Here is a 25,278-nt window from a genome sequence, read left to right on the forward strand (position 1 = left end):
ATTAGTAAGGAAAGATGTGAAGATTCTGCCATTAGTAATGTGGGCAGATTCAAACAGAGATTATCTACTCACCTTTAGATGGCCCCTATGTCACTGTAACTTTAGAGAAGAAAAAGGCTATATAGACCTAGAAATCAAGCTAAGGGTGCTCAAATGGTATAAATCTGAAAGGATACACAAGCTTCCATAAAACTACAGTTATGTCTGCCAAAAGGAAATCCATCCTAGTATGTTTGCCCTCCAGTTACATGAGAAATCCAGCACTACATACTGGGAAGTAGCAGAAGAAATGGGAAAAGGCCATAAACCTCGAGCTCTAGCACATAAAACATATTCCATCATGATTAGTGAAAAGCAGTTTTGGTGGGCAGGTTATTTTGTACATGTACATAAATTTTTACATGCCTGTATCTGTAGCACTTAGTACTGCACACTTCTAGACTACAAGCAGATGGGCCATTGATTTTAATTCTCTTTTTTGCTGTTTTTTCCTATATAAAATGCATCAATAAGAAAATTATTTTTGTTTTTCAGTCACTTGCAGATGCCCCTACAGACATTTTGAGTGCACCAACTACTCCAGGCTCTGCTCAACTCCTTTGTGGCCTGAGATGATTGTTTGCCTCAGAATAAAGTTATGCAATTCCATTTGCCGAAAAAGGCTCTATTATGCCAGTAACAACTTGAAGCCATCTTTATGGGTCCATGAAAGACAAGATCTCTTTTCAGTCATTATTCTCCTTTTGCAATCAAAAATATCATATGAAAGTAAAAAACAGACAGTCAGCTGTGACTGTTAAGACCCCAGAACCTCAACTTTGAAAACTGCCTTCACATTTATGTTCTGTTTTGTGTCAGGCCTCTCTGGTGTAGATGAAGTTGTGTTCATTTCGGGAAGGCTAGGGAAACCATTACTGTAATTGTCATTAAAGTCACCAACCATTTAGCATGTAAGGCTCCACTTTCAAAAACCAAGCACCAAAGGGAAAGATGGAACTGTTGACAGATACACACCATTTAATGGCAAAGAGAATTTGTAGTAGTTGTACCTTTTTAATAAAGCACAGGTATTCATCAGTTCCATTCAGAGTAGAACCCACCACAAATTTTCAAACATTATTTTTACCAATATTTAAAAATGTTTAAGTAAATAAAAATCAAAATAAAAATCAGTGGGTTTATTCCTTTCCATAACATATTTCAATAGTCTTTATACTTTTATTCCTTCAAATTTGTTTTCCTATTACAAAATGTTCACCCAAATGGGACTGAAACAACAAAAACAGCTTTCTTGATAGGCAGTTCATGCAAAGCTTGTTTTCTCATTAAAATACTTTTTAAAAAGCATTCAAAAATGAAACCTTTAGCTTGTCTTTTGTCTCATAGAAGCAATATCAGCTTTCCTTCTCCAACCCTCACAGTTGTTTATTTTGCCGTTTGTTTCTTTCTTTGGCAAATTTTGATTAACACCAGCCACTGAAGATAAAATTATGCTTCCCAGCACCATTTGTTTCAGAGAGGCAGAAACACTGAAAATCCCAGTTTAGGACTTTGAGCCCCTGCTGTGTTTCCTCAGGCCCTTCTGGGTGAGCAGTTCTGCCAGCAGCAGTGACACTGCAGTGGTACAGGCAGCAGGGTGGAGCAGAGCTGCATCCTGGCAGTGCTCCACTGAAAGAGATGTCAGCAGCGCCATGAGCCCACACCACCCCCTGCAAGCTCGGCCTGGACCTCACAGGCAGGGATGGCTGGTAAAAGCATTAGGGTGAAGTACAGCACAAGGCAAGAAAACAGTGTAAAAGGTATCACAGGGCTGTTGCTGATAACTGGCTACACCACCAAGACTAAACAAGAAACAACCTGACTCCAAGGTCACAGATTTAGTAAGGGACATGACATCAGAGATATCTGTTTTACTTGGTCACAAAGGATATCTTTTACTGCCTTTTTTTTTTTTTTCTCTGCAAGAATCACTTGTAAGTTATAACATTGGATAGACCCTATGCTGACTATTTTGCTCTGTAAGGATTCTTTTTAAATGAATGCTCCTGTGTTTCACAAAGAAATTTAAAATGCTCCCAGAGCTGGCTGCTGAAACTGATGCAGCCTGAGAGCCCCATTCTTTAGAGCAAGAGCTGCTTCTCTAAGTAAGTGCTGTGTTCTTGCCTACCTGCTAGGATGGGCTGTGCTGATGGTGTGCATTCACTGCACTGACAGAGTTCAAGATATCTATCTCCCAGCCCCTTATAATCCTCTGTAAAACAACTATACCAATTTCTCCCTCAGACATCTTTTTCAGTCTCAAGTATCTCAAGCTTTTTTTGAACTAGATTTCAGATCAACAGCTCATCACATCAGAACATTCATTTATAGCACTGCTTTACTCACTGATCATAATGCCTATCTTTTCCTTTAGTTCTCATTTTTCATCTTCCCAGGTGCTTAGGAAATCATTTGTCAAATTTTCATCAGCATTCACAGAATAAACACTTTATCCCCAGTCAGAGCAACATCCTAATTCTACATGTTTTCTCATATTTTCTGTGATATAAACATTCATAAACTAAAAAATCAAAACCATGGCTCTAAAATGTATACATCCCATGTTTTTTCAAGCCCCCACAGAAATATCCTAGTGAAACTCTAAATATTCACTTTGATTGGTCATGGCTCAAGCTACAGATCCATGATTCAGACTTCAGTGTCAGAAAAGCATTACCAGATTGTAATATCATTATAATAAAACCTCTTACCCCACATTTAAAAATCCTGCTTGCTGTTGCACTCAATGTAAAGGTTACAATGACAATGTTCAGTTTTGCTGCTGGGAAGACCAGGCAAGGTAAACTTCTCTCTGCTGCACCCAGCAGCACATTACTAATGTAGATACCACCAAGAATGTAAACTTCCAAACAAAAAACAATTTGTTTGTTTATTTTTTCCTCAGATGACATTGTCCTTTTCAGATTTAAGGGACACCAAGATAGCTTTCCTCAGAAAATAGAAGTAAACCTTAAAAATCCCTATATTTTGTTCTGACTGCATTCCCAATTACTTTGGAAATTGATTTCATTGTATGAAATGTGAGCTAGGGACTCAGAATTTGAGCTGTACTAGTTATGATTACCAAAATGAATCCTGTAGTATTCCTGCTTCAAGATTAGATTCTCATAATCTAATAAAAGTAGCTGATAATTTTCAATTTCTCAGAGGGAGAGATAATTTTATGGTGATATAATAAATGAAATACATTAAAAGGACCTAAAGAACTTTAATTCTTGATTTCATTGGGAGGCGCTGACACTGTCCACTTCTCAGCTAAAATGTAGCAGCAGTGAGTTGCTTTTATCATCTCTAAAAATTGTAAAGTCAAGAAAAAATGTAGACGGAATACTTGCAGCAACATTATTTCAGACTCATTTAATCATTTTGTAATTCTTTGCACCTTAGACAAGAAGAGTAATAATAACCCCTATAATGGTAATTACTATTGCATTCAGAGGGGAGAACTTATGTACTGGTTAGACTGGAGAGGCCAGTAAGAGCTGGGGATTCTGCCAGGATATTCAACCAGTCACAGAATGACCTTGGGAAAAAAGATACACACAAATGCTGAGCAGGCCAAATTAAGTATTCTCAACAAAATGCTCAGAGCTCTTGGAGGCAGATCAGAGATGACTATTTCAATCTCTGCTCAGGTACGTTAGGCCTGACAGATCTGCTCTTACAGATGTGGAGTAATGAACAATGAACAAAAGATTTTTCTAAATAAAAAAGAAAGCAATATGCAATGGCAGGTTTCTTATTTCAACAACAGAGGGATTAGTACAGCAATGAACTCAGTGAATGATCATCATTCTCACCCCTAAAATACCACTGTCTTGTTAAATGCCAGAAAAACGTACTCTCAAAACCTGGATTGTGACAGCTCTGCTCTTGACAGAATAATGCAGTCTCTGCAACGTGCCTGGATGACAGACAGCTTATTTCTTCCTTTTTAGAATATGTACTTGCTCATCTGGTAAAGAATATGTTATTTCTATAGATAGAATTAAAATGCCTTTTAGCACAGCATCTCCTAAATGGATGTTCAGGAGAGATGCTCCCATTTCACCTAGTTGTTAGACAATCTCCTGCCATCCAAGCTTAGGCTTCCCCTTGCCTTAGGCTAAGGTTGTGTCAAGCCATCCTCCCCTGTCACTTCCCTGCTCTGGCAGGAAGGCAGCTGTGACAATCACAGAGCCCAGGCCAACACTGGTGCAGGGTCACCTGCAAGCCCTGCTGCTGCAGGAGAGCAGCCAGGGAGACCCAGAACAGTGTAAGGGGAGTGCTGGAGGGACAGGAGTGACCAAAGAGGTGAAGGATGCTGTGCAAAGCTCGGTGTTTTGGTCTTGCTGCAAAGTCCCCATGTCCCTCAGGGGATGATCACACCTGAGGATGGCTGGCTTCACACACTACTGAGTTTCCCACATGCTCCCTCCCGCAGAAAAGTCCCAAAGAGGAATATTCAGTGTGTGATTTACAAGGAAATCTCAAGCAAAGGGAAAAACTTTTTTTAAATGAACACCACTGAAGGGAAAGCACTAATAACACAGTAACTTATTACAAAATAAACAACAAAAATTCATATTCCAAAGGCATGGTGTGAAAAAAAATATGCAGGAACACCAAGTACAAAACTGAAGGTTTGATATGAATATTAAATGTGTTTTCTCTAGTCAAAGAAAACCAGTGTGTTTAAGCACACATGGAAAAAAGCTGTTCAAGAGCCTCAGACAGGAAAATTGGCTACTCAGGACATGCAAATTGCCCTACCACACTCACTAGTAGGCATCTTTGAGACTGAAACTCTCAAAACCTCATTTTCCCATCCAGCAAACTGTACACATCTCCCTACCTTGGAACACAGGAGAATTACCAAACCCCCAGCTGGCATTTTAAGATGCAGCTCCAGTACTGCTAACAATCTGGCTGAAGCTATATTAAGCTTTTCAGATAAGAAAAATGATATATGCCGTAAGCATATTAATATTAAAAATACACTTTCAAAGCCTGAAGTTATGTTAAGTTTATGCCAGATCAATGACTATATGACATTTCTATTATTGGATGACTCTTTCCTCCAGCAATTACCTAGGCCAGTAAGACATATGCCTGTATATGTGAGATAGATCACATACCAAAGCAAATACCCAGAATTAAATTTCATTCTGTTAATTATCACATTGCAAAGCTTTGGGACATGTTGACAACCCCAAAATATGAGGAATTAATTAATTATTTTATATTTATCAACATATTTTATATCAATGTTCAGCACTCTTTGGAATTAAAAAATTTGTGCAAGACTAAAAACTACCTGACAACAATCATAAATAAAAATAATAGAAATACAGAAGAGCAAGATGAAGCTTTCTAAGGGACTAGGATAACTCACAAAAAGATAAGATTACTAATCAGTATCTTGCAATAAAGTTATACTATTCTGTATCTCAGATTATATAATAATCTGAATTATACTATTCAGACTCTCAGCAGAGGAGAGTCTGCTGCTCTTACTATCACACGATAATTACAAGAATTAATGAGAGGAATGACCATGCGGCTTTTAAACTATGCACTTTCAATTAATACATATATTCATTTACATGTATGTATGCAGATATATAAAAATAACAATCTGTAATTCACTTACCTAAGTTTCCCCCTGTCTCTCTTCTCACCTATAATTCTGACATACCTTCAGCTGCCCACTCTATGTCTAAGCGAGGACAGCCTCCCTGTACAGATGACAGACTTCAGAGGTCATCTGTAGGGTGTCCATGAACTTCCCATGGACATCCTAGCTCACAGTGAGATTAGTTAAACTCTGAAAGCAGCTCACACTCCTTTTTACATATAGAGAGAGACCAGACCACTATCTTAACATGGATGTCACATTACCAAGATAGCAAAAGATAGATTAACTGAATCCCACCCAGGCCTTTTCCCAAGCTGTGTACTAACATCAGTGTTTGTATCTAAAGGAGGAAAAGAGAAAATTAACATTACATTACCATCTGCTTGCTGTGGTTCACACGTGTAATGGATCCTCTCCTATCTGGATTTTATCAGACTACTCCAATACCTGACAGACCAGCAGGTTACCCACCACACCGGAGAAATTGGGAAAGTATCTATCACTAAAAGGCTTCAGCCGAGCTCCTCTTCCAGCCTATCTAAATGCAAGCTATGTGAAGCACATTTAAAAGATAAAGCAAAAAGGAAAACCATGCATTTTAGAGATTGAAAAACGATTGTATCCTCAAAGCACTGTCTCAGCTACAGATAAGCTCAAGTAGCAATAAGTTTCAAAAGAAAGAGCCCACACAATCTCAGTAGACGATATAGATCACATACCTTTTAATATATCAGCAAATTGGATCCTGTTTCCAACAGAGATGGAGAAACTAAGGCACAGCAAAACTCTTACACAATGAAATGTAAATCACCAACAGCTGGCTTTATATCCTATAGTGTTACTCCATGACTCCTATTTTCCCCAAACTATGGGCAGTGAAATGGGCATCTGGAGATAGTCAGCAGCAGTTCTACATATACCATGAAATTGCACATCCACGTGCATTTGTGAGAGCAAGGCAGAGAATGTGCTTTGGGGTTCCACAGCTATAGAGAGTATAGAGATGGAAACACAAGTGTTTGTCAGTGCTGTGACTAGCCAGAGTGAAGATGTGAATTGCACTGGGAGATGTAATGATGAGAGGCAAATCCAAAAGGGGGAAAAAACCCCAAAGCCAACACAAACCACAACAACAATTAAAGACTTGGAAGGCATTACTAACATTCCATGTGGCAGCTAGCAAAGGAGGATTAACTGTGACTGAACAGAGAAATGTGTTTATGCATCAGGCAATAAGCTTTGCAAGAAACTACCTGCTAGGAAACACTGGGACTAGTGAAACCCAGAAAACATATACAGATTTTACTTGCATTTACATTTAAGTTCAGAGAAGAGGAGAATGGAAGCAGGATCAGATGACACTTCAGTGTGAAACCTGTCTACCACAAAATAAGGCTTTAATGGGACAGGACCACCCTTTTCAGTAGTGGACCCTTATCTGGACCAGGAAGATTGCCAAACATCCTGTGACAGTTTAGGAGATTTCAGGATCAGAAGGGGTTTGGAGTGAACAGAAGGACACCTGAGGTTTGCAGGCAAGTTGCTGCCTCCAATAAGATTATATTAAGGCCATGTCTAGAGCCAGGTAGTTCTTTCCATGTATCTTCAGATGCATGCTTTTGTTTCATGCACACATCTTGAATTTCAACTACACATTTTCAGACATGCCAGACACAATATTGTCCCACATATCTGACACGGTCTTGCAAACACTGTCCCAGCTGTGTCTTCTATCAACTTACTATTCTTTTCTGACACTCTCTAATTCCCTTATGTTGCATCAAATGCAAACTATTTATCTTTGCTTTTCATGGCACGTTTCCAGCCTCTTTACCTGTCATGACTCTGACATTTGCCTTGTCAAAAATGTCAAACTCCTCTGGTCATAGCCTTATATTTTTCAAACAAGCACATTATTGCTTTCTCCCATGTCACTAAGCACTCCATTTCTTCCTCTTTTTAATCTCTACCTTATGACTATTTTGCTATAAGAAAGCCTAGAAATAATTATGCACCTGGTAGACTGAAACTGCCACCTGTAATGCTGATGAAGCCATTCTAGCATTCCATCACCTGTGCCAGCATGTTTTTATACCCTCAGAAACTTAACTGCCATCTTTTTGGAGAAGAGATAGTATGTATTGTTAGCTGTTGCTCACAGCAGGATCCTGCATGGTCTGTGAATATTTGGAACTAAAAATAAGACTGCTTATATACTAACCATAAAATGTATTTCAATACTTCATATTTGATGACAGCAAGTTAGGGGCAATTTCTCTCAAGATCTCAGTTCTTAAAATGGTAAGATCTCCCAGTCTGAGTTGGCAAGACGTAAACCAATTAAATCTGGCTTGCAGATGCATGCGATACAGTTCTTCCAAAAAGCATGACAAAGAATGGGTCTTTTTATTGTTTTCAACCAGTGGCACCCACATTTTACCATACCAAAATGAGGTAAAACCTATGGTGATGTAACTCAGACCAAAAAGAAATCCAGGCAACACTGAAAAAATTCTGTTTTGCTTGCAGCAGATTGCCAGCTAAATCTTTCCCTTGCTGCTGCATGGATTTGGGTCTGAAGGGCAGTTTAATAAAAGAAATAGCCTCTCCAAAGTGGTATAAGTTCAATTTCAGGCCTGTCAGCATCAGTGCTCTAGAAAAATAAAAATCTCTTGAGGTAATGTTTCAAACCATACGAAATTAGGTGTTTTACTTTGAGACAACTACATTGAATTACATGATTGGAGAGTTTCCTATACATTGAGGATATTCTGGAGTTATGCTGTGATCAAATCTGTGTCTTTCATTCACCTGCTGAAAGGTACTCCTGCACATGAACCACTATCAGCTGAAACTGATAACGTCTCTTGTTCTACAAGTTTCGTATCACCAGTCTGCTTTTGCTCACCAGCTTTGAGTTGGTTTCACTGCATATTTCAAATAGATGAATGGATTTCTCCAGACTAATGTTGCTGTTTATCAGCACCGCCTGGCTCACAGGGTAGCTGGCTCCACAATCTAGCTGGAATCAAATTAGCTGTTGATAAATCAGCTGTAAGTAAGCTGAGCAGCTGAATAGCTGTACATCACAGGTGCGCACAGCATAACACAAGAGCTTCCTGAGAAACTTTTCAGAGTAGTTTCACGTCAGTGAACCTTAAATAACTGCAGTTATGTATGTGTCTTTGAAGGGCAGACATGAGTTGACAGAAGCAGGAGGCTTCACTAGCTCCATGGTAGTGTCTGTGGAAAAGACATGGTAGTGTCTGGTAGTGTCTAGAAAACTCGTCATGAACCAGCTCTCTGTGGTATGAGATGGTCTCCTTTGGACGGAAGCCACACTGCGCTGGCACAGACACAGCGAGCCTCAGGCCCCAAGCTAATACGACAGAACAGATATAGCCCAGAGTTGAGTGTCCCTAGTCACCTCTGACAGTCAATAGTGACAGTTCTCTTCCTTCCCCAAGGAGCCTCTCCCTTCTCACCACCTGATTTGGCCACCTAGTTCTGGACCAGTCATCAGCTGGTGTAAATATTCTGCTATGGCCTTATGAGCTTTGAACAGTTGTTTTGGAACAACAGAAGCAATGGACAGAAAGTAAGCCCTCTTTTTAAAATTATAAAGTCAGCCTTTCCTTCCCTCTCTTCATCTAGCTTGGTGTGATTTCCACACAAAACTCTTGGCTTCCTTTTTTGTTCACAATGTAGAGTTCAGGTGACAAATCTATGAACAGATCTCTCAACAGAATCTCTTGTCAGCTGCATACCCCACAAATGCTTTCACTGTTAACTAGCAAACCATTAAAGTCTCCAAAGTGATAGTATGGTTGCCAATATTCTCAGCTTCAAACCACTAAGTACCTTTTCTTCTCTTTGGCTTTTTAGTTAAACAGGGGGAAAAAAATCCATCTCACCAATGCCATCCTATCTGCAGTCCAAGTGCTCGTCAAGCATCCAGAGTGGTTACAGTTGTATTCCTGGAATTGTTATTCTTAGGTTTTTTTCTCATTATTTCCTTTGTTAGAACTGGAAATTTACCTTCATTTTCTATTTTTCCTTTTAGTCAGCTGTATGAAGAGGCTTTATTATGGCTTTTCCTTTCTCTATTTGTTACCAGAATTCACAGTATTTTGTGCCTCTACTGTTTGATGGGGGTTTTTTAACCTTTAAACACCTTAATATTCTTTTTGCTGTGGATTTCAGTAGCTGAATGTTTATATACTCTTGTTAATAGTAGCAGCCCAAAACATAGTTCAGTAAAATTTCAAAATCATAAACTGTCAGAAACTGGGTTCTTGCTACATGGACTTTCATACAATCTAAAAAAAAAGCCCAGCGTGGTAAAATTGACCTAAAGCACCAAATACAGATTAAAATCAGCAAGACAAATTCTACTAAATGTCTAATGACCACTGTAATTATGATAAGGATGCAATACAAGTGAAAACTGAATGTGGGTTTACTTACAGTTGTGACAGGTGGCTCCCATGTAGCCTGTATTGTTACAGTCACAGTAAAAGGTGCTCCAGGACTGGGAGCATTTTCCTCCATGTTCACAGTAGTTGGGTAAACATCTAAATTGAGACATTAAAAATGCAATTAATTATAAATATTTCTGCAAAAATAATGTGCTGGGGAAAAAAAAAAATCAAAACCAACAGAACTGTCTCAACTCCTCATTCAGGCAAGAGTTTCCTAGGGCTGAAATCACTGTGTAATGAAAGAATTATTTCTTTCTCTGTGATTCACATCCAAGCACTGAAGAAACAACATTTAAGCAATCCAGAAGATAAGTAAATATCACTCTAAATAAAAACATACCGCTTGTTAGAAATTAAAGTGTCACGAACTTTCTGACTACAGAGCAAGACAAGTAGCAGGTGAAAATGCTATTGAAATCTTGTTCCAAATGAGAATCCCCTGCTCTCTGATTGAACAGGCACCACTGTTATCAAAATTAGGCTAAGTTACATTTGTGGTAACACTAACAGCATGCAAATCTCTAAAGTGAGAGGAAAAATATGCCTCAATTATGAGTTCTGTACTCTCTTCCTCATTTTGGTTGGTGTGCCTCTAAAGTATTATTGTGAAACAAATTATTAAAAGAAGAAAGAGGCACAACAGCATGCAGCTTAGGAAATGAACAGAAATAAAAGCTGTGGGAGATAAATTCAATCTCCAGGACAAGAAGTGAATGCTGATCTGAACTCCCCTGGTATAAATGTAGGCAGTGCAATGGAGTTACACCAGCTTAAATGGAAACAGATTGTTCTCTTATTTGTTTTTTTTTTCCTCTTTTTTCCCCCCCCTCTTACTGTATATTAATCTCTTTTACACAGTATGTCTGACTTCTGAAAAATAAGTAACTTGTTTATACTGCTGATTCAATTGTGATGGGTGGGTGGAGAGGAAACAGGCAATCAATTTATCCTTTACACTACAGAACTCCATTAGGATTTGCTTTGCTGTAATTTGAGCCTCAAAACCCTTTATGTGCCCAGATCTTTCCAGGGTGTTAGTGTGAAATCACTGATGCTACCTTGATTTTTTTCTAGCTGAAGATGTGGTTTTATTGCAGTTCATCTTACCCTTAGGAAATTTTTTTGCATTCAAGTATATATATTGCCGTTAGCAGTGGCTTTCAATCTGTTTCTTCTAGATTACTTACAATTAAAACCCATTCCATGCAAGCATGCAGAAAACCTGTATGTCACTAACAGTCATCTTCACCAGCCTTCTGAGCCTCATCAGACAAATTTTCATCAATTTACTTGAGTCCAAGGCTGTTTGGAGCTGCCAAACCTTGACAAGCCAAAGGAACCTGTTGATGTGCCCAGAGGCCTGTCAGAACAACCTCCTGCCCGCAATATGCTCTGTGCTCATTCATACAAACTTACATCTATTCATCTCTATCAGTGAGCCTAAGATTCATTCCAGAACACAGGTTCACTGGATCACTATTTATACTATAAGATTATAAAGGCCATATTAAAATATTAACATGAAATATTATTTTTATTAATGCTTGCTCAGTTACTGCAGTAATTACTTATTAACCAAATATGAGAGAAATAAGGAATTCAAGAAGAAAGTATGTTATTTATAACTATCTGCAACATCTTTTAAAACATTTCTAACATATATTGGTCTTATAAAAATCATTGTCATGGCTTCTATTAATCATTAAGCTCAAATACAAAAGGAGGAGAGAGGATGAGAATTGCATTCCTAGTTTTCTAGCTCTCCAGGAAGCTATTTCCACTGCTATCCTGTTTCTAAAACAAGAAAGAAACAAAGGGGAAGGTCAAAACCTCTGGGTTTGCCCTACCCTTATAAGGCAGGAATTCTGAGAAGGGATGAGATTTTGGCTTTTAATGGGCAATCATCTATCAGTCCAACAGCCTGCTGGTACAGTGAGAGCCCCGCCAGCCCCTCTGCCATCACACCTACTCCTGGCAATACTGAAATGAGATTTAAAGCTTTGGGTCGATGCTGAAGAGAGCAGGAGCAGCCTTCTGGGATGGTGCTGTGTGGTGTGCCCTGCACCCTGCTGGACCCTGCCAGCCACCTGAACCAGCAGCTCCCTCCCAGAGCCAAAGCACAGGGGCACAACAGCTCTGTGGTGGTACATGTGAATTTCCCCTGTGGGAGCACATTTACTCGTATTTGTACTTTGGTGGTCCCTGCCCTTGCCCTCAGCACACTGCCTTTAATTGCACTTGCTGTTTAGTGATAAACATTCCTTTATGTCACCTGTACAGCAGCAGTTTTATTCACATCACAGGGAGGCTGGTGAGAAGAAACATATGATGTTAATAGAGCTCTTTGGAGAAATAAAAAGAATAGTGCTGTGTTATTAGCATAACTTACATCATCAGTGTAATGGACAAATATGCTTTTTGCCTACTTTAAACTACCTTTTGTTAATTAACCCAATGCAGTAGAGCTAATTACTAACCATTTCTGGTTTGCCAAAGGCCTGTATTAGAGGCTTAGCCACATTTATTCCCTTGAAACAGTTTCCTTTTAAAGACTTTACAAAGTTGAAGGTCACTTCTTATTTCTACTTTTCTTACAAATGCAAACACTTTTTCTTCTCCCAACAATGCACAAAATGCAAGTCAAACTAACAATGTCAGCCTTTAATGATATTCATAAATTCAGAATTAAATCTTTTTTTATTCCTTAGTCTATTTGCTTTAATTAACACCAACTGCACGGATCTTGTTTTTGGTCAGATAACTAACCCTTCTAAGAGCTTATGAAACATATTTCTTTGCAACTCTAATAATTACCATAATCCCATTTTAGATGAGCAGTTGTGTCTTTATTAGAAGCAAATTTTTTCCTAATTGTGAGAGAACTCAAAATTAAAGAAATAGCTACAATTAAAATTAATCAAGGCATGGATAAATCGCAGATTGTTGCATTTGTGAACTCTCCTAGATCTTCATGTTGAAGGATTTAAACACATGTAATTTAAAATACATATTAATATTAGCATTCTAGTAGAAACAAACACTTTCAGCAAAAAAATGAAGAGGTATCACAGAACATTTCATGGACAAAAATTTGCATCAGACAGCCCCTGACCTATTTGTAATTGAAATGAACAAACAGCTCAACTCAATTTTTGCAAGCAACATATATGAGACACTTGAAAATTTATGAATTTGCCTAAGAAAGCTTGTGACAGACCAGGGACTCTGATCTTCCCCATTTATTCTTATAATAAATATCACAGTGAAAAATTATTATTTAAAAAAAAAAAACTGAAGCAAATAAATTTTTCCCTCACTGAGCCAAGCTGGAAAATGCACAATTTAGCCATCTAAGTGAGCAATATGCAGAGCCTGCACAAAAGCCTTCACTGCCCTTGGATGAAACATTCACCTCCAAAACTGTAGGTGTGCCTCCTTTCAAATCAAAGGACAAACTGCACAGACATTAGTGGGGAGAAATCTGGGCCTTTGATGGGAATTATGAAGAAATAACAATGGCAAAATTACTTGAGTGGGAAGGCTGAAGGAGCTCTATGCATTTGATGTTACACTTGACTGGAAATAAACCCAGCGTACTTTCAATAAGCACCTCTAAGATTTTGTTGTAGTCAGCACAATACATTCAGCACTACCCTCGATTGCTCCCAAGTAAAGAGGAAGGAAAGGGAACCATCACGGAGAGAAAGAAAAAAGGAACACACCCTCTAAATATCAAGACTGTATATATACATAATTTTTAGATGAGCACTGAGTCCCTAAATTCAGTAATGCTGTAACAAAAAAAGCACATGAAATTTTGGAAGACTATCTATCAATAATGCATTGTTTTAAATATTTTATCAAATTCATTTTATTTCAGCATGTTTTCCTCTTTACAGCCAGCAGCTATTTAATTGATAATTAACAAAATTTAACATTAAAAGAGATGACTTCATTTAGTGGGCATATATGTCTGATGAAACTCAGGGTGTTGCTGTATCAGACTATATTTTGCTTTAGTGAAATGGTGTCTTTCCACTAAACTCAATAGATTGAGGCCAATTGCAACAACATGGATTTCAGCCCTGCTGTGCTGAGCCGTAAATCTGGGAAACTCCTTGCCAAAGGTTATTTTGGATACAAGAAATGGCTTCAAGGGGAGACCAGACAATCATTTTGAAGAGAAATTTAGCAATGCTACCAGGCAGACAATGTGTAACAACTTCAGAGCTTTACCAAGGGGAAAACTAACGAAGAACTGAGAGCATCAGAAAAAATATTGCAAAAGCACATCCCACTCTTATTTTTCCCTGGATGTTCTTTTGTGGTAAAATGGTGGGCTAGGTATCCTTAACTAAAGGAAGAAAAAAGACCTACCAGAACCGGAGGAAGAGAGAGAAAGTGTGTAAAAGCAATACTACAGCGGGCTGCAAAAGAATTAACACTCTTCAGACCTCTGGTTTTCCTCAGCAGACATTTCCTCCTCATCACCATACATTCCAAATTCTCCTTCCTCTTTCAACTTTAGAAAACTGGCCAACAATTTATTAAAATGTCTTGTGGCATTCTTTATTTTTTAAGTCATCTACATTTTCTTTCCTAAATTTATTATATTATGAAAACACATGGAGTACAAAGAGTATAAATAGTGTGAACAGACAATTCCACTTTTCCATGATGGAAATCAGCTAGTCTATCCTACTGAATTGATGCAAAAAACAAGCAAAACAAAACCAAAAAAACTCAATAGTTTACAAGAGAGGTAGGTTTTTCTTCTTTGTGAGATTTGCAAAACTTGATGACAGAACTTTTAAAATATATTATTGTTTGCACTGTTGGTCACCTCGGTTCTCACCCTGCACTTGCATACCACTGTGAGACCAGCATTTAAAAGATCTGAATACTGATGCCAACAGCCCTTGGGCATGTGAGTAGCACAGAACTGTGGAAGAGGTTGTGCTGGGACTGGCACTAGTGAAGGAAAAGCCTGTTATCTGTGCCTTAGATAAAAGGCATTTTTTTAAGGTTTGATTGCTTTGTTGTTAGAACACCTACATTTTTAATATAGGTAAATGTGCTGACAGTTTGGCTTAGCATCAGCAGAAAGGATTTTATATAAATAAATTTGAAAAAGAAAAAAGGGAAACAAATAAACCATCCTGTACAGACAGCTGTTCCATTTAGAATTCATCATTTTACAAAGCAAAAGCAGAAAAGCCATCTGCAAAAATCAAACAAACAAAGAAAGATATGCTATTATATTCTACTTGCATCCCCATATCTGGCCTTTAATTTACCATGGCATTGCACATCCCATGGATCTTTACTGTAAAGGAAGAGCAACGGGAGAAAACTCTACCCAGGTTCCTCCCAAACTCAATTCCACACTCAAATGAGATTTCAAAAGCTAATAAATTAGCTCCTTACCTACTTTAAAACTGCATTGTTTTTCCACATGGGCCTCATTCAGGACAAATCCCTTCTCCCACCCTAGTGAGAAGCCCCTAGACTCACAGGGACATAACTAACTTTGTCCAATTTCAGCACATTTCCACATGCAGAAGTCACTGCAGTTATGGGAAGGCATTCACCCTGCTCCAACTAATTTTTTATCTACCCTTGACAGGATTTACTGAATGATACTGACGAATCTGAAGCATCTGTCTTTATTTTGCTCTGTAACACAGCACTTATACAGACTAGTGAACACTTCATGGGCCTGGATTGTCATTTTCTGCAGCTGGTATTGCATGTATGAAACAAGAACAGGGAAAACACAATTAAGGAAGGGCAAGCAAAACCAACTGATGGCATTATCCAAATAATCTGAGCATTCCTTTTCGTTCTCATTAAAGAAACACAAAGCCTAGAAAATTGCCCTCTCCTCAGAGATAACATTTTCCACTGTAACTGCCTATATTTTTTATGGGAATTTACTTTGTACAAATATTTTATTGTTGTCTATCACAGAGCAAGAGCATATGACAGTGTGAAGATCATACCCAGTCCAAGAGAAGGAAACTGTGCTATATGGTTTGATTACACTTCATTGTCAATCAGACCTTAAGCTATTGGAGAGGAGCTCTGCCACTACCTGTATTATTCAGCTGCTTTAAACATTAGAATAGATATGAGGAGATGAGGGAATGCTCCTCAGAATTACAGGGATTTTAATTCCAACACCCAGGCTTTAGATGCCTGTGGGTCTGAATTTTTTAAATCTTGCTCTGCTTTTTTGCATCCTGTCCTTCCATCTTAAAATCTGTGTGGAATTGAGAGGATTTACAAGATCACACTTCAAATTATACCTATAAGGGTGTAATTCCAGTAATTTAGTTCCATTAGTTAGCATGTCTAATTTGTGATATAGGTGTATACTTTAGGGAACCACCCAAGAGACTGTTCAACCCTCCCAGAACAGCATTTCCTCCTCCATTTTTATTACTATTTTCTTCACTGTATAGTGATCATTACAAGGAATTAAGTCATTAAGATACATTTTTCCCTTTTTTCATTTCCCACCATGCAATACAGCTAGGGTTTAAGATATCTTCCCCTTTCCATTTCCACATTCATTTTCCATTCCCCAAACCCCATTCCAGTGTCCTGCTTTGGGTTTAGTACAGAGGATGTAGAAAAAACCCAGAATTTCTCTAAGGGCAATATGATGAAAAAGAAAGGCACGTTTCTAACAATATCCTAATGTTTGATGAACAAGAACAAAGCAAAGTGGTTTACAATGTATCAAACACAAGAAAGGGAAACTTTTTGAAAACTTTTTCCCATTTTCCTTAATTCATATATAAACTAGAAGAAGACATGAAACTTCAGTAGCCCTGAGCTATTTGTCCACTGAATCCTAAAACAGGCTAAAGAGACAAAAGATAAAAGGAAAATTTTCACTCACAGGACTGAAGTCACCTATTTAAGGTGAAACAGAACATCAGAAGAACTACTTATCTGGATCATCAGATCCCTACAGCTAGCCAGGACTAGCTGCCTCCTGCAGCATCTAAAGGAAAAAATCTAGATCTGGGTATTCCAGCATATGAAGGTGTGCAGTCCAAATGCTTTGTTTTGGCTGAGGATGGAGACATAGTTGGACAATTCTCAAACCAAACTTGGGATTTATGCAAAATCAGAAACATTTTGAAAAAGGACACAACATCCCCTCTTATGTCTTCAGCTTATTCCAGCTTTGATCACCATCCAAATTCAAGAAATGTGATGTAAAAACATCCCACTCATTGATATAAAAGCAAGAAGGGAAAACATAAGAGGATTTCCTGCAAAGAGAGAGTAATATGCACTATAAAATAATTGTCATTTCTGCAGAGAAGGCACTAAATACTGAAAACAGGAAAAAATATAGAGAATGAAAAGAATGGTTACCAAATTGGGGGTTGGGATTTTCTTAATTATTCTTTCTGCAACACACTGCAGATGTTTATGTGGGGTTAAATGTGATACTAAATGCTTGATTTTTTAATCCCAGCCTGGGACTCTAACAAAAAAATTAAAATTCATAGGCCATAATTAGCCAGAGTATTTTTTCACTTGCATGGCCAAGCTAGGGGGTGAAAGGATCATATGAAGTTTGGCTTCTGCTGCAAGGCATACATTAAATCTAAAAGGAGAGTTAAGAAATATAAAAAACCACTATGTTTTTATTGGATTTATCCTAACACCCTTCACCTGCAACAGTAATTAATTTCCCAAAGGCCCATTTTGACAGTACAACACAAGAAACAATGTTAAATTCAGCACTAAAAGTAAAGGAAGAAAAAGTAAAAAAAAATATTCTTTCTTAGAAGCAAAAATTGATAATAAAATATAACAGAATCTACAAAGGAAAAGGCATAATGCAGGTTTAAAAAGGTCAGCTCTATTTAGCTAGGAAAAAGAACACTTTAAGCTAATTTATTTAGAAAATACTATGAAGAATTTTCACAGATTAAACAGGGGTATGGTTAAAGAATAGGGACTAAGCACACTATTAGTGCTCCACAACTGAAGCAGTTGAAGGAAGCCAACTCATGAATCAACTCCATATATTTCTCCCTAAAGAAGTAAAACTGTAGAGGCCAATCTCATCACAGTGACTATTATGGATACCACATGCCCCTCTCTCCATTTGGATTTCCTGGGAGAATTGGAATATGCAGATGAATCTTGGTTTAATGAGGATGGTATCATCAGCGTGTGCCCGTGTTCTGCTCACTGATGCTACAGAGATGGGACCCTGCCAGGATTCAGAAGAAAGTATCTGGAGTCAGGTTTGTGCTCCTCATGGCACATCACTGGAATTCCCAGGATGTCCTGCAAGATGCACCACCCGTCCATCTGCTAAGGTGAATTCAACAGGAATATTTTTTCCCTCTCTCTCTCCCCCAGGTCACTTAAGGGAACTGAAGTCCCTGGTGTTGTCCTTGACAAGTACTGTCAGTATTTGCTACAGCAAGGGCAAGGTGCCAGCCAAGTAAAAATAGGACAACCCAGGCAGAGCTTCATCAGCGCAAAATCAACATGAGCTGCAGCAATCAGATTAAAGTACCTCAGCAGCTGTAGGCATGGAGAGCAACACATCCATTATCTATGCAAACTTGTGAACCTGAGCCTAAAGAAAAGCAGGATCTGGCTACCCTCATAGTTCCTTTATGGATAATGACAGGCTTAACACATAACAGGCTTTCCTAATCCGAAGACAAGCCAGTCCAATGTATTCAAGTACAAATCACTTATAGAACTTATGACAATAAAACAATGGGCGTACAACATCGTGCTTCTCCATCTGCTTCAGCCTCACCTCTGTCCAGGGAAACTGTCACCAAAAAGTCCATCACTTCAACGTATTTCAATTCTGGCAGGATTGACAGAATCTTGAAATTTTAGACTTTTTAACAGAGTTTTCTCTGTCACCAGGCAACAAAAATACCTCATTCTTTGTGATGGGGGCTGAGGACTTAAAAAACATGAAGGGAACCAATGTCATCATTATGGGTGTGTTCCAACAGTATTTGCCTCAAAAGCCTGGTGAACACAAACATTTGTCCAGCACCATCTTGAGGGGCAAAAGAGACTATTTCCATATGAGATGCCAATTCAAAGGAAAAAGAGACCACTTCTCTACTCACAACAGCTCTTCAGCACAAGTTACCCCAACAGCAATGCCTCCTAAGCACTTTTCCTTATAAAGTTTGCAGGAGCTGGTAGGGGAAACCACACCAGATCTCACCTGTTTGTATACACACACAGAGTGCAAGAACTCCTGCAAATGGAATTTTCTTCTCTGACACTAACACTGCAAAGCAGTCTGTCCCACTGCATTCAAGAAGTGCATGAGATTAATCAAGCCATGCCTTCAGGCTCCAGGCAACACTGCAGCCCTAGTTGCTGTATTCCAAGGGGTCCATCTGTGGTAACAGCAGCCGGCCCTGCTCAGCCCTAAGGGAGCATCTGTGCGTATGATGAAGGACTGGGGATTCAATGCATTTCTGGACTGAGGTCTAATGATTTTCTGGCACGTTTTCCTAATAACCATGGCAACTCTTGAGCTGCAATATCTCTTGAGCCCACACTCCTGCATCTATTCTCTGAACAGGATGCCAACCACAGCAAACAACCAACTCAGCTTCAGGACTGGAGCTAGTATTTCTAGTCACAAAATCTGGCATTCGAGCCAATTGCTGAATGGGAAATCCCAGAGCTTCTCAACTCTGTGGCCAAATTCTCAGCATCTGCATATTTGTTTTCCTACCCATTTCATTTATTTTTAAATGAGAGGCTGACTGAATTTTCCCCAGGCTATGCCTTCCATTGTTGGCCCACACACAGACAGACTCACACGCCCACTATTTCAACTAACACAAAAGAAGAGAAAACAAAGTGCAGAACGTATTAGTACTTAGCAAAATGCACACTGAGATTCAAATGTATTTTGAGATTAGCATAGCTATGATGCAATATATTTTGTTTTTGAACAACAGAGGTACAGAGAGATGCATACAATGAAAACAATGTTTTAGAAACAGTGAGGGACTTGGACTTCCTAGTCCTAAATTTATCACCTCCCTGCAGACTTGCTTCAGATCAACAGTGTCTCTCCTTCAATTTCCTTACTCTGACAGGGTAAGTAAGCAAAAATGCTGATAAAATAAGTTCAAAAGCATCCCCCTGAACACTTTGCCAGCTTCTAGCTATCTGTGGCTTATGAATTCATGTACATCTTACTACCTCTTTCCTTTATATTTGACCTCTACAGTATCTAACAACATCCAATTTGATGTTGTGTAAGATTTGAACTTGTGAGAAACTGCACATTCTTGTTTATTATTCACCTCCTTCCTGTTGCCCCTCATCACACAACCCTGCCCAGCTCTCTCTTCTCCAGGCTGAAGAGTCCAAACCTATTTCATCTCTCCTTGCAGAGAAGAGTTTGTAGCACGCCAAAGAACAGAGTGTCAGTTTTAGAAGCAGCCATGAGAGCTGAATGACAGACTTAGAGACTGTGGAGTCAGAGCTGCACACAGCACCTCCTCTGAGTGGTACAGAGAGGACACACTTCCTGCAAAGGGCTGGTCAGGCCAAGAAGGAGATCAGTGAATACATCCAACTGGATTTGCATTTCATCTTTTAGCAACTAAAATAGAGGGTTGTGAAGGGATCCATACAGAGCTGTTATCTTGATTTACTAGGGGGAAGATATTTCTGGAGTTCTCCAGTGGCTCAGTCCCTGCCTTCTCTAAACTTCTCACTTTCATTTACATCACATCTGAAAGAGACATAGGAACCTCCAAGAAGTCAGAGAACCTCAAGAAAACAGAGGGACAAGTAGAAGGGAATCAGGTTATTTTTCAACAAAGAAAATAATACCACTAACCATAATGGAGTTTAACCACTATTCTAGACATAATGAAATTTGCAAAAGAGATATCCCAAAAAACCCCAGAGTAAAAAATTCTGCAATCACATAGCTTTCTTCTAAGTTGTAAAAATGAATAATGTGTTTACTAGAAGCAAAAAGAGCAAATCAGGACATATGAATAGGATCTGCTGCTCCTTCTCTCCCATTTCATACATATCTATATCTATCTGTATATATCAGTTTATTAAACAAAAAACAAACATAACTTTGGGCTACACAGTCCCTACTCATAGTTGCAGCACTGCCTTAGATTGTCTAAGAGATGCATTGACTAAAATGAGTTTTCTCACAGGTCTGGGACTTTGTGAGCTGAATTACTGAAACATTTTTCCCATGTTTGTGTTTTGGTTTGGTTTTTTTTCTTTTTTCTTTTTTTTTTTTTTCATTTGTGCATTGTTATTGTTGACATTTTAGAACCCCCAAAGCGAGAACAAGGCACAGCTGTTCCACCTGCAGGAACAGCCTGAGCGAATGCAACATGCAACAGCGCTGGAAGGAACTTGGAAGATCACTCAGTCCATGCTCACACCCTAAGGCAGGATCACCCACACCCATGTTCATTATTTCTCACAGACTCATCTAACTTTTCCTAAAGCCTCCCAGTGACAGAGGCTTGACAGTCACCTCAGGCAGTCTGTGCCACAGCAGCTCTCCTACACATCCTGGGCAGAAAGGATGAATATTCCCATCAGTGCTGCAGCAGCCTTTGAGTACCTAAGACCATTATGCTGCCTCTCCTCAGCAATCTTTTCTTATTAAAGAATTCAGTCAATCTGAGCTTTGTCAGGTTTGGGTTGTGACCACTTCCCTGGGGAGCCTGTTCCAGTGTCCAAAAACCCTCTGGGTGAAGAATTTTTTTCTACCTTCCAACCTAAACCTCCTCTGATGTAACTGCAGGCCATTCCCTCAGGCCTGTCACAGATCATCACCACAGAGAAGAGATCAGCACTGGCCCCTCCTCTTGCCCTCACTAGAAGTTGTAACCAAGTGAGGTCTCCCTGCAGTCTCAGGCTGAACAGACCAAGTGCCCTTAGCTGTTCCTCACACAGCTTCCTTTCAAGGCCCTTCACCACCTTCATTGCCCCTTTGGATGCTCTCTAACAGTTTGATATCTTTCTCACACTGCAGTGCCCAAAGCTGTCCCCAGGACTGCAGGTGAGGCTGCCCCAGTGCAGAGCAGAGCTGGACAATCCCCTCCCTTGCCTGGCTGGCAATGCTCTTCCTGATGCCCAGCACAGGGCTGGCCCTCCTGGCTGCCAGGACACCACTGACTCGTGTTTCATTTGCCATCGGCCAGGATCCCCCAGGACTCCCTTTCTGTGGCACTAGTCTCCAGCATCTCATTCCCCAGTTTGTCCATACATCCAGGGTTGCCCCATCCCAGGTGCAGAATCCAGCATTTCCCCTTGTTGAACTTCATGCAACTGGTGATTGCCCGGCCCTCTCATCTGTCAAGGCTCCCTGCAGGGCCTCTCTGCCCTTGAGAGGGTCAGCAGCTCCTCCCAGTTTTGTATCGTGTGTGAACTTGCCCAGAATCCCTTCCAGTCCTACATCCAAATCATTGATGAAGATGTTGAAGAGTACAGGGCCAGCATGCCACTGGATTTCCTGGCCACCTGGGCACCCTCTGGCTTGTCCAACCTCCCAGGTCCTTCATTACATCACTCATAACTTTTTTTTTGTTTGTGCAATTGATATATTCAACAAGAAAGGTGGCATTATGTAAAACAATCCCACTCTTATTATGTTTGGATCTTTGCCCTAACTAATTTTATGGTATGACCACAGACTAATGCTTGTCATCCTTGGGACACTAAAGAGAAGGAAGATATTTTCAGTAGTATCACCAAATTGCACTTAGCCTTGACTTGGTGACAATGAATGCACTGGAGATGTCCCACAGCACCTCTGTATCATACCAGAAGAGTTCTCTTTTGTTTCAACATACATTTACACAAAGTGCTTTTAAATGGTCCACTCAATCTTAAATAATCTGTTTTTCCAAGAAAACAGCTAAATTCTCTCTCTCAGTTCCTAGGAAAGATGACATTTTGCTTCCTTTTGTAAAATTAGCTGCATCTTTTTCCATTCTGTCTTGGAATGGTAGAATTCCATTTACCATTTCAGACACACCAAGTATGAAATTCACATTCCCCTGAATTCAGCCATCATTAAATGTGGAAAGAGATTTGATCAGCCAAGTCAGTAATTTCTCCATATAAATTAACAAAAATGAACATACAAAGATGAGCACCAAGGTCTTGCATTACAAACGTTTTGCCCACTTATCAAAGACTGCAGCTCCAGCAGGCTGATCCCTCCTACAGGAAGGAATAATGGAAATCAGCCATCAACTTCATCAAACAAAAAAAAAAAACAAAAAAAATAAAATCCCCAAAAACAAATTACAGAACCTCCTATTCCACATACTAACTTCAAAGTACATATTTGCATATATGATTCAGAAATATTTAGACACTAAAAATCCACAATAAGCAAAAGAGATTTACAAAATACTCTAAAAAAATTGGTTTCTTATTTCCTCTCTGCTGTTTATGGGAAAGTCTGGGGTTCCTGTCAGGTTTCATCTTAGGAGGGATGTGGATCACTATTTAAACTGAAATGTTTCTTTGGCAGATGCAGACATTCCATCATTATATTGTCCCACTGAATGGGCAGTATTGCACACGAGATGTACCATATCCTCATCATGAACATGCTGTAATGGCTCACAAGAAAAATTGTAGATGATTTATTTAAGTAGAACCAGCTTATATATTAAGGGTATGACATGTCCTGATGAATCAACTAATTTTTCCTTCTCTTTCATTTCCTCTAGAACTTCAAAGCAATCAAATGTTGTTTATGCATAAAATTTAATCCTTTCACCAATCTATAGTTTGATTGAATTTGCATACTCTATTTCCTACAAGTCAATGTGAAGAGAGCCTCATGTAATTGAAACCATTTCCCCTCCAGTCCCCCTATCTTTGTTGCAGTATTTTCTATTTGTAGCTCTATTATGCCTAATATCTGTAATGTTGGCAGATCAGAATTTTCACTAATGCAACCTGTATTTATAAACCACTAAGATGAAAAAAGAACAAATACAAGAAAGAGGAAATAATAATTACCTGTCTTTGATGCCACACAGATCAATGTGTAAATCACTAAAATTCCCCAGGGAGCCTTGCTGAACTAAAATGAGGTCCTTGGGCTGGTTATCAATAAAGATGAGCCTCATACAGCCTTGAAAAGCAGTAATGGGATTTAAACACTGGGAATCGGTGAAATTGTCAGGGCACCCTGTGGGAAAAAGAGAAGAGGCAGAGAAGAATATTGGAATGTTCAACTATTTCTACTGGGATTTCCTGATGCAAGAACTCAGAGGCTTATTATTCCAAATGTTTTTATTACTTTTGCTATGCAACCTCCTGTGTTATAAACCTTCCAGTCAGGGGAAAAAAGAAAAAAAAAAAAAAAGAGAGAAGCCAGCCACTGAAAGTATCAGAATAGAAGGTTTTCACCTTGTGAAACATACTTGTGTTGAGCAGAAATCAAAATGTGATTTTTTTTAATCTTCTTTAAACTGCACAGTTGATAGCAACTAAAACATGAGTTGTTAAAAGAGTTGTACAAAATGTAAAATCATTATGGGTTAAATTCTGCTGCTGAAACAATGTGCAGATGAAACCTTGTGGGCAGCAAGAAAGCCATTTGTGTCTGAGCCTCCTAGTATTTAGACAGCTCTGAGATCTAAACCTCCTGCACATCCTTAGTGCTGTATCCACAGGGTTCATCAAGATCAGAACCATACTACAGTAAGCACTACACAGAAATATATTAGATTAAAAGACAGTTAATGACATTAATGTTTGCACTCCTCTCCAAAAAGCAGAAGATAGTATTTTTCAACACTTTTTTCCATTTTCTAAATTGAGCTAAACCTATCTTCATTTTCCACAAGAGCTTTGTACATAAATACCTTTGAAGATTTGAGCTGTATGTCACCTAAGCTCCAAAAAGCCACTGAGCCTGATCAGAACAGTGGTATCTACAGGAATGCTGATAACATTAATAATTCTAAGGCCTTTTAACCAGGAAAAAAACAAACCATAACATAACCAAAACCACTCATGATTAATATAGCTTTGTAGATTTTGCATATATTGTCAGATAGATGTAGGTACTCATTG

General features: G+C 39.0%; 1 protein-coding gene across 1 annotated transcript in view; it reads right to left on the bottom strand.

Moving 5' to 3' along the window:
• CNTNAP5 (contactin associated protein family member 5) overlaps positions 1-25,278 on the bottom strand; it is a 197,340-nt gene that overhangs the window by 91,431 nt on the left and 80,631 nt on the right. The window contains exons 11-12 of the mRNA XM_041405185.1: positions 24,217-24,388; positions 10,145-10,251 (exon numbers count right to left, since the gene is read on the bottom strand). Of these exons, the coding sequence (XP_041261119.1) occupies positions 10,145-10,251; positions 24,217-24,388 (279 nt within the window). The remainder of the gene's footprint in view (positions 1-10,144; positions 10,252-24,216; positions 24,389-25,278) is intronic.

Source organism: Onychostruthus taczanowskii, unplaced genomic scaffold (genome assembly GCF_017590055.1).
Source record: "Onychostruthus taczanowskii isolate IOZ18803 unplaced genomic scaffold, ASM1759005v1 scaffold10, whole genome shotgun sequence".
Lineage (NCBI taxonomy): Eukaryota > Metazoa > Chordata > Aves > Passeriformes > Passeridae > Onychostruthus > Onychostruthus taczanowskii.